This window comes from Vigna umbellata, chromosome 1 (assembly GCF_029865625.1).
Source record: "Vigna umbellata cultivar VRB3 chromosome 1, Vumbellata_1.0, whole genome shotgun sequence".
NCBI classification, from domain to species: domain Eukaryota; kingdom Viridiplantae; phylum Streptophyta; class Magnoliopsida; order Fabales; family Fabaceae; genus Vigna; species Vigna umbellata.
The window spans coordinates 57225541-57239915 of record NC_142165.1 but is presented as its reverse complement, the minus strand read 5'-3'; the positions used below and the strand labels follow the sequence as shown (position 1 = coordinate 57239915).

At 36.3% G+C, this 14375-nt stretch overlaps 1 protein-coding gene across 1 annotated transcript; it reads right to left on the bottom strand.

Annotated features, from left to right (window-relative positions):
• Positions 1 to 8894: 8894 nt before the first annotated feature.
• On the bottom strand, positions 8895 to 11489 carry LOC124842987 (putative WRKY transcription factor 9). Its single transcript, XM_047319604.2, has 5 exons — positions 11175 to 11489; positions 10752 to 10889; positions 10308 to 10667; positions 10085 to 10198; positions 8895 to 9872 (listed from the first exon to the last, which is right to left on the bottom strand). Exons 1-5 carry the CDS (start codon positions 11409 to 11411, stop codon positions 9258 to 9260), a joined length of 1464 nt encoding a protein of 487 aa, XP_047175560.2. The 5' UTR covers positions 11412 to 11489; the 3' UTR covers positions 8895 to 9257.
• Between the last annotated feature and the right edge of the window lie 2886 nt (positions 11490 to 14375).

Sequence of the window (14375 nt, the reverse complement as noted above, 5' to 3'; positions counted from 1 at the left end):
TTTTTGATGTTTTCAAGTCGTCAATAGTGACTAGTGAAACTTAATAAGGTACTATGATGGTAAATGAGAAATAAATACTTAAAGGATGGTTAGTAAAACTTTATTAGATTCTCAAGGGTGTTGAAAATCTTTTTCATGTTGAAAAAACCAACAAACCAAAGTATCCCCTAATGTAGGATAGAAAAAAACCTCGGGATCAATCTAAATCTTTATTAAGTTCTTAGATTTGCTAAGTTAACCTAGGTTCTAAAAGAAAAGGAAATGCATTGGGGGAATGGAAATGAATGTAAGAATAACAGAATGCAAGAATGAAAATATCTATAAGAATCTACTAAAATTGTTCTAAATGTATGCATATGCTAATGCAATACCATGAATGATGCATCAATGTCTAAAGTTATGGACTATATGATGCAAGTAGGCAAAAGAACATGTAAGGGATGATTCAACAAATGCAACAAGATGGAATAAATGGAAAATACAAGATGATTAAGTGGGTATATGCAAAAGTTAATATTTATTGTTGGGCCTCATCTAGTGAAGTGCATGTGCTGTCACGGACTTGTACAAAAATAGTGCAATGCTATAGCCATGATATGAAAGTGGGTTAGATTATCAAAGTCACCAAATGAACCTACCAAATAACAGTAAACAGAACCAATACCTAACAGCCCAATCCTAGAATGGAAAATGGAGATTATGCATTGTGGATGTTATGCAAAGTAATTAAAATCATGGGTAATAATGCAGATGCGAAACTTATCAATGAATCTGAAATGCACAATGAACTAGGCTTAGGTTACCACTACAATAAGATTGAAACCAAATCATCCTAATCTTGCAGTAGAAATTAAAAATAAATCAGAACCTATAATCTACTAATAGCAAGATATTACAGAAACTGAGAAAGCAAATCAAAACCAGAATTAAATTTTTGACTTAATTGGTTTGCTAGATTGAAATCTTTCTCAAAAAGACATTTTGGGTATGAAAGGTCCACTTTTGAGGTCTTATCACTAGTGCAGAATTGGGCTTTAACGTCACCCCGTAGACGTCGGACAACAAAATAACCAACGTAAATTATTGACCGGTGACATTTTCGTAAATAAGTGGACATTAAGATGTCTGTTAGGAGGGGTCCTGACGTCTATAATGCCTGACAGGTAGGTGAAAAGTCATTTTTTCCGCCTTAGAGACGTCCGGTCCCGCCACCCCGACGTCTATATTTGATTATAAACGTCAGTGTCCCTCTTAACGGACGTGTATATGTCTGACAGGTAGATGAAAAGTTATTTTTTTCCGCCGTACAGACGTCGGATCACGCCAACCGACGTCTAAATGGCCTGATGAAAGTTGTTTTGGAAGTCATATTAGTGAGGGTCCCGACGTCTAGTTTAGAATAGACGTCAGTTCACCTGGGGAGCCGACGTCTAGTTTGTTGTTAAATGAGACATGAAACCCGCTGTTACGAGCAGTTCATCTTCTTCCTTCTCTCGCCTTTTTCCTCCGCGGCATTGCTTTTCCAGGTGTGTTTTTGTCTCTTTTGAACTGTTTAAACGTACTTTTATTTCGATTATATTAGTTTTTGGTTTATTATCTTTCATTTGAACCGATTAAAATGAATTTTTGTTGTGTTTTGGTGCAGTTTTTCTCGTGTCTTTGGGTAGCGTTGTACCGCATTCTCCCTTTGCTAGTTTCCTCATAAGAAAAGCTTGCGTCTTTTGGATGTCTTATAGTGTTTCAACCCAAAACCGAACTTCGGTCCTTGCCTAGTTCTATTGTCACGGTTCGTTTTCATTGTCGTTTTTAATTGAACTAGGCAAGGACCCAGATTCGGTTTTTGGTTGAAATGCCATAAGAGATCCAAAAGACACAATCTTTTCTATGACGAAACTAGCAAAGGGAAGAAGGTGCTACTACGCTACTCAAAGACACGAGCTGTAGTAGACGTCGGTTAATGCAATGTCCGGCGTCCATGGAGCTCTTTAGACGTCGGGGTCATGTACTAACCGACGTCTATGGAGCCCTTTAGACGTCGGGTCATGCAGTAACCGACGTCTTTTATAGACGTCGGGCCTGTTTTGTGTCCGACGTTTGATTAATGTCACCCACAAAGACGTCGGTTATGGAGTTGACGTTAAAAGGCCAAAATAACAGACATTAAATGCCCTTTCTGCACTAGTGTATAGGTTCCTGATTAGAGACCAAAAAGTTCAGATTTTACCAATTCAAATTTCCAATCATTCAAAAGGTTTAGTTTGGATTAAAAGGCAAGAAAAATGAAAGGAAGAACAAGGCATAACAGCTGCATTAAACATGAATCAGATACTGCTCATTTTTCTAGAGAAAACTAAAGAACAAGGCAACAATTGAAATCCAATGAAAGAAACTAATTAAAAATGGACAAGAACACTAACGCATAAAAGCACTGGATACATTAAAACTCAAGATTGAAACATGTAAAGAGGCAAGAAAAATAAAAGAAACTCATAAAATTTAAAGGAAATAACAAAAACTTGAATGGAAGAACAAGATAAAGAATAAATATTGTATTGTATTGTATTAAATTCTGAGATGAAAATTACAGAACATTACATTGAGGCTCTCAAGGTTACTTTTCACTCTAGAGATCCTATGATGTTAAGCCTCAGTACAGTAGGTCAAGAACGCTTGCAAGGTTACTTTGCAGTCATGCATTTGCACTCTCATTATATCAAACTATTGAACCCAATACAAAACAAGATTCACTTGTACACCCCTCTCAAATGGAGAACTTTATCCTACTTCTATGAAAAATATTGAAAGAAGAAAATGAATCACATTTTTGTTCTATCTACATTATGCACTATACTACACAACTCCGGATTACACACACAAGAAGTTTCATCACACACACCTCACTCTCTACTCTCTACATCTATTTAAAGGAACAAAAATTGGAAAAAGGGAGGAAAGAGAACCCGAGCCAACCTTCTTCAACTCCTTAGCTCGCACCCATTGGAAAACCCTTATAGCCGCCAGCTTCATTCAAGGTTCAAATTCTGGTTCAACTCTACAAAGGATTCACCTTGATTTTCTTTGGAAGCACGAACCCTATGATAATTCTCCACATTTCCCTCTTTTTCTAGTCTTAGAATTCTTTTTTAGTTCATTTTAGTTAAGTTTCTAGAATTAGATTAGTTTTGAGTTTTTGATTTAAATCTTGATTTTTGTAAAAATGTTGTTAATTGTGTGTTTTTAGATGCTTAAAATATTTTTAAATAAATTGCCTTTTGCATTTTTAGAAAGAAATTATGAGGCTTAATATCATTTTCATTCCTACATTCGTCAATTTTTTTAATGTGGGACTCATTTTTTTTAATGTTCAAAGTAATTCCTTTTTTGTAAAATGTGTTCAATTTAGTATTTTTCGTTGATGACGCTTAAATTGCTAACGCCGTACAATCCACGTAAAAAAATGGAATGAGTTGTCACACATCTTTCCACGTCATCACCATCTTCCCTAAGACAAAATCCTAATTTTCTTTCCACCACCGCGTCGGTGTGCACCACACTCATGCCATCATCTTCTTCACGTTGTCGGACCACCATGAGTTTCACCATTAACAACTGCACAAGCCACCACGAATCAATCAAGAAACACAATCTGCAAAAGAAACCTTCCACTACAATCAATCAAACCCAAATTGTGAGCCCAAATAGTTATGCACCATGAGGACCACCATCAACATCTCACCATCTTGATCTTCTCTATCGTGAACTAGAGAACTTCAATTTCGCGAGAACCTGCAAAGTGAAACCATCATCAACACAAATTCCAAAAACCCAATTCGAAATGAACCCTTAATTTGTGAAATCGCGCCTCTTATGAGAAAACTTGCAAAATTCCAAATTCCACCACCATTAAACTCGTTCAACCTCCATTGATGATTCAAAACCATCTGCAAGGAGCGAAACCCCCAAATCGTTTTCCATTAAATCACAAAAACCTACAGAAATCAGAATCAACCACAACCTACATAAATTAGGGTTTTTAATTTAGGGAAGATGTGATGACGTGACGAGATGATGATATGAGTCAGCCACTATGAACAATATTGTGTAACAACTTCTTCTATTTTTCTTATGTGGATTCTACGTCGTTAATGATTTAGACGTCGTCAGCAAAAGAGGACCAAATTGAACATAAATTATGAAATTAGGGACTACATTGAACATTCAAATAAAATGAGTCTCACATCGAACAAAGTTGACGAATATAGGGACCAAAAATGACATTAAGTCAAACTCTAAATAAAAATATCCTTTTTTGCTTAAGCAGACCTCTTCTTTACATATTTGTTGATTGACCTTTCTAACTTTCCTCTTATTGCAGATAAGACACTACTCAAAGGGGTTGAAATTGGTTAACCAAAGAGGGTTGAATGCCCTAAAGCAAAATAATAGCGTTTTGGTGTTAATGAAATGATGGGTTTTAGGTGATGAGGGAGCTAATTGAAGGCAAGAGGCAAAAAATGGCTCAAGCATTTGGATTTTTCCCCCAAATTTGAAACCCTTCGAGCTAGGGTTCATGGTGATGAAGAGAAAACGCGAAGAGGAGCTTTGAGAATAGGCACCTGAGGCTCAAATCAAATTGACTAGAGGTTATTTTCAAGAGTTGAAATGGATCAAAGGGTGAACAAAAGAAAGTGGTGCGTGATTGAAGAACGAGTGGTTCGAAGAAAGAAGAGAAGGGTGTGCGCGAAGCTTGGTTTGGGTTTGATCCTTCCTTTTTCTTCTTTTCTTTAGTTTCCTATAAAAAGAAGTGTATATAGTCTCTTAGGCTAACTTTTCATAGTCTTTCCTCAGAGTTAGATGTTGGTTGTTGAGAAGAGTAGTGTAGTTCTTGCCTTTCTTCATTTCTTTTTTGGCAAAACTAGTCTTCTTTCTTGCTTAGGATCAGAGTTGAGAGTGAATTTTTCCTTTTCTTTGTTGGAGATTGTTAAAGGCTACTCATTGGCAGTGATAGGTCACGAGCCTTCCTTTGGTAATTTCTGATAACAATTTGTACTACATTTCTTGATTTTAATAAAACTTTGAAGTTCCTTTAGTTTATTGCCCAATTTTACTTGTTTTTGTCTTGTATTTCCTTTCTTGCACAAATCTTTAATATTCCATGTTGGAATTAAAATTATTTGGGAGGAATTGAAATCTCTAAGACTTATACCCATGTTGTATTTGTAAAACTCCTTGTTCTTGTGCTCTAAGTAAGATTTTGTTAAATCCAGATACTTTGAATATGTAATGTGATTTTTGAAAGGGTTATGAGAAATATATGAAACTATTAAAATTCAGATTCATTTTGATGTTCCTAATATAAAAAGGTTTTTTCTCCTATTATTCATCAAGAAAGACAACTCACGAAAAATATTTTGTTTTAGAATAAAGCATTGCAAGTTTCCATTGAAAAACAATAAAAATCACAAGGAATGAGAAATTCTTGGCATGGACAAGGAAAAGGTAATTATTGGCGTGGGCAAGGGAGAGAAAATTGAAGAAACTCTAGGAAAACTCTATATCACTACCCATGATTTTATAATAAAGATGTTTTTTATTTATTTTTGCACTTGCTCTTTTTTTGTTGTTAGATTACAAGAATTGTACTTTATTTAAACAATAACGTAAACCTCATTGATAATTTTACTTTTGTGAATGAAAACTTCTTATGGTCAAGTATAAAAAGTGAGACTTTTTATATATTTTCTGACAATAACAATTATAAAAAGTGACTTTTTATAGAAATAACCAATATAAAAGTGAGATATTTTATATTTGTCCTAGAATTGGTATAAAAACTCGAATACTTTTTATATCCCATGTTTCTATATTTGTTCAAAAATCAATATAAAAAGCCTTTTCTGACATAATTCATTTGTAACAAGTCCAAACCTAATATTTCTTTAATCATTAGAGAAATTTTGGGAACATGGAATCAATTTTCTTCTATTGCAAACCATCCATCGAACGCCTAAAGTGACCATCATTTTTATGTCTATCTACATGCCATCTACTAAGTTTTGCATCATTTGTACCACTAGTCCAGAAAGGGGAAACAACACCGGTTCTTTTGGGCCATAGACAGCATTTTCTGAACCGAGGCATATCTAGGCGAGGTAAAAAGTGATAGCCTATTTGCCTCGGTTCTCGGAACGAGGCATAGAAAGACAGAATTTTGACTCGGTTGAAAGTTAACCGAGGCCGTAGGTTCTTTTTTTTTATTCATTTTCTTCTTTTGTACACTTGGTTCAAAAACATCATCAACCAGCCGCTCCATCTTCTTTTGTAATTGATCAAGAACAGAACATCAGAAGGAGCAATCCAAAATAGAGAACAGATAACTGATTTCAAAATTAACATACCCAATTGAACATCAAAAGGAGCAATTTTAACATACCCAATTCAAGATCATAAGGAGCAATCCAGAACATATAACTGATTTGAAAATTAACATACCCAATTCAAGAGCATCCACTCTCCGAGCTCTCTTCGCACTCATGTAAGCCGCACACCTTCTCTGCATCTTCTCTGCATACCCAATTCAAGCATCTTCTCTGCACTCTCTCATTCCGATCATCGCCACTAGACGCACCTTCAAAGTGTCCGGAACCTTCACATGTGCCACCTCCACAAACCCCTCTCTGCTTCCACACCTGGACAAATTGCTCTTCCGCATGCAACCACCCGACCTGTCTCGAAGAAACCACTCCCTCTCGAACCTCGGTTCGAACCCCGGCAAAATGTCGCACCGCCTGAAGGTTGATGCCTCCCCTTCTCGCAGAAATGCCACCGCTGCAGGACGTCCTCGCCGCAACCTCGCCATGACCTCGCCGCCACCTCGTCGTGCCTCGTCGCGCTTGCCGCCAACATTGAGTCTGTCGTGGTGAAGAAAGAGAGAAGAAAGAAGATGGAATTTAAACCCTTTCAGAAACCCCACCGCTGCAGAAACGCCATCGAACCAGGATCCCCTCGCCGCCACCACGTCGCCACCTCGCCGTGGCCTCACTACGGTCTCGCTACGACCACGCCGCGACCTCGCCGCCACCTTGCTGCGACCTCACCGCCACATTGCTGCAACCTTGCCGCCACCTCGCCATGCCTCGCCGCAGTCGCCGTACTCGCCGCACTCGTCTGCCGCGGTGAAGAAGCTTTAAGCTGCTTCTGAATTTCGTAGAGGAGAGAAAAGAATGGAGATACCCAAGTTGAAATTAGGGTAAATTACCCTTTGGGTTAAATATGTTTTTAGTCCCTAAACTATTGGCCGTTTCTGGTTTTCGTCCCTCTTTCAAAGTAAGGTACAATTTGGTCCTCATTTCTTTCGAAACGTTCGTTTTAGTCCTCGAAAACTAAACACTGTTTACAAATTTGGTCCTCATTTAGCAACAAATGAGGACTAAAACCAAAATTCCGAGGACTAAAACGAACGTTTCGAAAAGAATGAGGACCAAATTGTACCTTACTTTGAAAGAGGGACGAAAACCAGAAACGACCAATAGTTTAGGGACTAAAAACATATTTAACCCTTACCCTTTTGATTTCGGAATATGCCTCGGTTGGTGAGAGGACCGAGGTAGTTGGACAATTTCAAAAAATTACAGGAACATTAGGCTTCGGTTTTGCTTTTAACCGAGTTAATTTATCTTTTATGCTTCGGTTCTTTTGTAACCGAGGTGTATAAGTTCGTCAAAATTTCAAAAATGTCACCACCTCTACATATGCCTCGGTTTTCTAAAAACCGAGACGTATAACCCGTGTTCTTATCTCTGATTTGCACTAGTGTATTATTGAATAAACTTTCCAATTGTGATACCACAAGACTTTTGTAGGAGAACTCTTACTATTAGATTCAGAATTTTTATCTTTCTATTTGTATTGTGATACTCCACGTTGTGAGATGTTGATGTAATTTGTCAAACTCCTTCTTGTACAAAACACAATCGTTTAGACATGCATGAATATTTTGATACTCCATACCCATCGGATATAATATATCTTCGGATCATAATTGTGTGTTGACAATGTGTTACCTTCAGGAAACACATCATTCAACAACTCAAGCAATTTTGTGAAGATTTATTAGTCCACTCATTTTTTATCTTCACATTAAACAATTTTAATACTATTGATAGAGTTAACTTAATACATTCTTAATACAAAAAGTCTTTCTGTATCATTACACAAATTATCATGAGCATGTGAGAAGGAAGCATGTCTAATATCACAAATTATTTTTTCTAATGATCATCTCACTATAAGAGATTAAGTTGTAACTCCTGTTATTTACCTACGAATTTAAATTTGTAATTAAATTAAAATTTACAATACGAATATTATTACCTACGAATTTATTTTTGTATGTAAGTTTATCATGATTTCTTTCTAATAACGAAGAAAGGATTTCAGAACAAAGTGATAGTATGAATTTAACACTTACTATATTTCAAATAATGAAGAAAGGATTTCATAACAAAGTGATAGTATGAATTTAATACTTACTATAGTATAACTATTTGTTTTCTTTATTATATAAAATAAAATAAATAAATAAAATCAAATACGCCTTTAGTCTTCCCTTTCATCATCATCTTCACATTCTAAATACAAAGAACTAATTAGTGACAGATAATTACTTTACCTGTGTGAACACATGCACATTAATTAACACTTGCTTTTAAACTGGATTTGAACTTAAGGTAGCAATTTTTCTCAATTAATTAATTGAAGCGCGTGACCATATTCATTTTCTATATATCACGGATCCCTCCAAAAAAGAAAAAAAAATTAATACACAAGAATAAAATATCTTTAACTATCAACTTGAAACCACATTAGTGCAATTATATAGACTTAAAACACAGTTAAGAAAGACTATGCAATACTTTAATAATTGAGCCATGCTAACTGCATTAGTTAAAAGCCCTTTTCCACGTGTATGGCATCCAACTAGTTAATTACCCAAACCTTACTTCACAACAACCAACAACAATTAATAACACAAAAATTTTACAAGGAAAACAGAAGAAACCACCCCTGTATGTTATTTATACGAAGATACATATATAAAATGTAATGTCTGATAAGTCTATTTGAACATGTCTAAAGTATAACTTTCCTTTTGTCTTCAACTTACTCTTATCTTCAAGCTGAAAAATCAAGTGTGGCTTATCAATTTTTGAAAGAGATTTCTACGACCCAGTTGGTGTTACCAGCTAGAGCTAAAGCTAGCTACCATTTTGGCCACTCCTAGGACCAAATGAAGTCCCTATAGGATGAGTAGCATTGTGGCTCTCTTTATTCATGAGAGATGTTATGGCTGCAGCAACAGCAACCCTAAACTTGGGATCTGAGGCAATTGCAGAAACATTCTCATCAAGTTGCTTGCTTTCTTCTCCTTTCCACATTCTATCATGAATGTCCACTGGTCTAGGCTTGTGAAAATTGTTGTTCATTGAGATTGCACCACCACCATGGTATTTGTTTGGCATCCAAGAAAATCGGGTGTCAGTTGTAGTATTTGAGGAGCTACCGGTTGAAAAACGTAGTGGTTCACTGAGATTGCTTGTAAGATCAAGAACAACCCCTTTTGATGGATCATTGGGGTTTATGCTCCTGAAATTCGAAGCTGAGTTTAATGGGTGGAAGGCGTTGTAAGGAAGGGGTGCTTGAGTGAAACTAGAAGTGCCATCTGAAATAGGGTTGCTTGAATCTAGCAACATGAAGGAAGCTGCTGCAGAAGCTGTAGAAGCCATGGCAGTTGCACCCACAGGAAGTGGATGATTATGTGTCCCTTCGTAGGTTGTAATAAGAATCGACATGTCATCTATGCATCTTTGTACCTATACATATAAATTTAACAAACGCAAGAATTGAAGAGATATTAAATAACACGAAACCTTCACAAAAAAAAAAGGACAAGGCTTGAACTTAATTGAAACATGTGCTTAAATTAACCCTAACAAGGTATACATAGAATGTGTTTTTTCTTGAAAAGTGTGAAACTTTAATGTCGAAAACAAACACGGGGATAGTGTGCATGTAAAAGAATTACCTGTTTCCTAACGGGGCAGCCTGGGGCTACAGTGCAACGATAATATGCTCGTGGACATGGATTTCCCTTTGCAATTTTCTGTCCATATTTTCTCCATTGGCACCCATCATTCATCTGTCACAACATTAAGATGATTAGTTCAATGTGAATCCAATCATACAGACAATGATGGTATCATGAAAACTGCATTAATTATGAATACATATATAGATTTTGAACTCACTGTGGCAGCTTCACATCTTGCTCTAACGGAAACCCTAGCCTTTCTGTTTGGAGGGGAGATAGCATGGGTAGTGATACCGGGCAACTCATGTGTCCGCTGTAGTTTGTTCTGCACTGACACAAAACTTGCCAATTGCTGATCTTTTCTGTCTTCCTTGTTTCCCACGTCACTTTCTTTTTGACTTGTGCTTGGCTGCAACCTCAGTGATAAACCCAATTCACTCTCGCTTAAACTGTCATCATCAGTGTTTGGAGGAGATGGAGCCCTTTGAATTTTCTTACTCACGATCTCAAGAATTCTCGATGGTCCTTCACCGCTGGTGGTGGCAATGTCTTGAAGGGAGAGAGAAATTTCATGATCCTATAAAAATGGGATCTGTGTATTATTATATATAGAAAAAATAAATATAGATTAAAGTCAAAATATGAATATAATAGGATTTACCTTTCTTTTATTGTTTTCCTGGATAGCTGAGAATTTCATCTGCAGATCATAATAGTCTTTCATTGTTTGTTCTACAACTTTCCTCAGAACTTTGTTTTCCTCTTTCATGCTCTCCATCTCCATTTGTAGGACACTTAACTGGAGGAAAATACCATACTCTTTAACGTTCTAATCGAACAGGTCTAGCATATGTATCATATATGGTATTTATTCAAACAAAGTTATCAAAAGAATTCTGTGTTTTCAAGATCAGTTACACAGGCATATGCATAAGAAAAACTGAGAAAATAGTTAGTCAAAAGATTCATTTTTAGCTGTTGTTTACTCATTCAGAATAATGAAATTGAGGAGCTAGAAGAGGTATAAGAAAGAGGATATGGTTTTGGATCTGGTTGTTGATAATGAAAATATAATTATAAGTACCTCTTTTGTTTTTGTGTTATCTTGAAAAGATGTTTGTACCACTGATGCATCATCTTCTATTTCACCAGCTGCAGCTTCAGGGACTTCTTCCTTGTTATGATCAAGAATCTGTGACATTTTTTGTTCGTCGTTATACTCTTTGACTTGCTCATCGAGTTGTGGTTTTTGTCCATCATCAGCATCTATCTTCAAAGATAGATCAATTTCCATGTTTGTGGGGTTTTGGCTTCTACCCATGAATTAGGACAAGGTTGAGAGGTTCTGAAGAATCTCCTCCTTTGTCCTCTCTTATGATTTATATATAAAAAGTATATACACCCCTTTTGAGGCACCAAAGTCAATTCCCTCGTCCCGAAGACGTTTCTTATATCTTGGACACACAAGGACGCATCTATGATTTGACTTTAGTTGGCTTCTTAATGAACCTCCAATTAAATTAATCACTCTATAAGCTTCTATGTTAAAATTTAATAAAAACAGGCAAGTGGGCACCCTACTATATTTGATAAGTGAACCCTCTCCCAATGCCAAAAAGACAAAAGTAACCATTGCCATCCTGGGTCATTGACCTTTTATAATTGCCCTTTCTGTGATCAAGAATCAAATCAACCAGTGCACTGAAAAAAAGGTGAGTTTTTGACATTATTACATAGCATAAAATAACATATATAGGCTTTATTTTTATCCTTTTAGACCACGTAATTAAGCCGCCTAACATCATGTTTAATTGAAGCCAGCGTGCTAATAATACAAACCTTTTTTCATTACTAACACTAGGGCACACGCTAGGGCATGCACTATATCATGAATTGCATGCTTCTCTTTTTATCTCTATCTGTGCATGTTAGGGCATGATTCGCATGAAAACCAATGCCCTTTTACACTGGAAAAGATAAGCCATTTGTTCAACATTGAAGGGGGCACTCGTGCTGCATGTGCCTGCTAATGGCGAACAATTTGACGAGATTCATTCCAGCTTTTTTATACAGTTGAAAAATACAGAAAAATATATTATTCTAAACCTTAACATGCAGCTGATTAATTATAATATTTGAGTTAATGTTACATCATCTATTACCACGGAATATGAGCCCCGTACGAAATCCCATATGAAGGAAAAAAAAAAAAAAACCTTGGGATCAGATCTTGATTTTGTCAACTCTAAGACCATATTTAACTTCCCTTACATCTCAACTCCTACTTTATAGTTAGTTGTATATAATATATATACTTTAGTTCTATACTACCTCCCACGTTATACTTTAATAATCAACAAAAAAAAAAATCCATTTTTTCGCAGTAAACTCTTTCTGTAAAGTAAACAGATTTATTTATTATACATTAATCTATTTATATACAAAGTTGTTTATGATATTTTCTTGGACATTTAAACACACACACACTTTTCTAGCTCTTTATTTATTACATCATGCTATCGTGTCCCACACACTATTTTCTTTCGTCGAACTTTAACTAGAAAACGAACTTTCTCCCCTTCTTCTTGGCCAATTATCTTTATGTTGTGTACTGGGATTTGTTTCTCATTTATTTTTAAATGTGGTAGATCGATAACACCAATAATTATGGTTAAACTTTTTTAGTTGTACCTATTTACGTGGGTTTTTCCCGGTTCAATCCTCGTTTTATTAGAATTTTCAATTGAGTCCTAAAAAGTGTTAATTTGAATCAATTGAGCATCTGCAGTTAAATTGGCTTAGTGGGGTTAAGTTTTTTATGAGGTACGAAGTTGACGTGTCAAGTTTTTTAAACGTGGCATTCTCAAACTTTGTTCGTGGAACTTGATAAAATAAACATTTTAAAAATACGATTTCTAAAATCTAAACAAGAACAGGACATCTCTCATAGCGTTATTGTAAGCGGTGGAGTTGACTTGGCCACCGCCACCCATGCCGGAGAGGGCATTGAACATGAATGATCAGTGAATTGTACCTGAAAAAATTAAAACTTTTTTCCGTCTTTAGGGATCTGGGTGTTTGATTCCCTATTTCCAGGGTTACTCATTTGAGAAGGATAATTGATTTGGGAGAAAGTGAAAGAGGGGTAGAAGAAAAATATGATGATTGTTTGAGGGAATAGAAGAGTTTAAGTAGAAGAGTAATGGATGTGAGCAAATCGCGTTTGCGCTCAGGCCGCCGCATAATCTAGCACTCAAGAAGCGAAGCTTATCAAGAAACCCAATTGATTCATCAATGTTAACTAAATTACAGCAATATCGAGACGCAGAGTTGTTAAGAATAGTGCACCTCATAGGCTCGGTAGATCAGTTAAGAACTTGCAATATTCAAGGCTTATTACAGACAATGATTCCAACATCTGCAACATAAAAATCGAATGGGTCAAGTTTCAACATGTGAAGGCAACTTTCAGGCAGAAAGAGTATCTCAAAACGTTTGGGATTGAAATCAGAAGGTAAAGATGGCAAAGGATAGCAACTTCATCAAGAACTAAAAGATGGCAAAGATCGCAAGCTATTAACTGCTCTAATTTGTCAACATCATCAAGAACTAAAAGGACCTTCTTCTGTTGAAGTCTCCCTTTTAATATTGGTATTGCTCTATTGACATCTCCCACTTTAATACCTTCTTTGAATATTTCAGAAAGTAGTAATTTTTGGAGTTGGACAATCCCATGTTTATTAATTGTCTTTTCTCTAATGTCAGATAGAAAACACGAACCTTGATAATGCCAAAAGATAGTGTTATACACAGCACGAGCAATAGAAATCTCCTTCAGCCCGCCACAGAAAACCCCAAATCAAACGCAGATGAACCCTAAATCGCGTTTGCGCTCAGGTCGCCGCAGAATCTCCTTTAGGCCGCCATCAACATCTCGTCCTCTACCATTTTTTAGCCCTAATCGTGGACCAGAGAGGCGAGGTCAAATCACGAGCAAATTATGTTCTCTCGCAAGAATCGCAAAACACAATAAACCTCCAATAGCGACTTCTTCGTCGCAAATCGTCACTGTCAGCAGCCATAACAATTTGTCGTTGTTCAAATTATCTTCCTCAAGAACCACCTCCATGCGCCGCCATGAAACCTGCACACAGCAAAACCCAGAAATTCCACCAACAAACTCTAATTTTAAAATGTTTAATGTTATGAAATTCCACGTATAAACCTCTGTGAATGCCACGTACTAAAAACATACCACGTCAAGGTGTCAGGTCATAAAAAACTT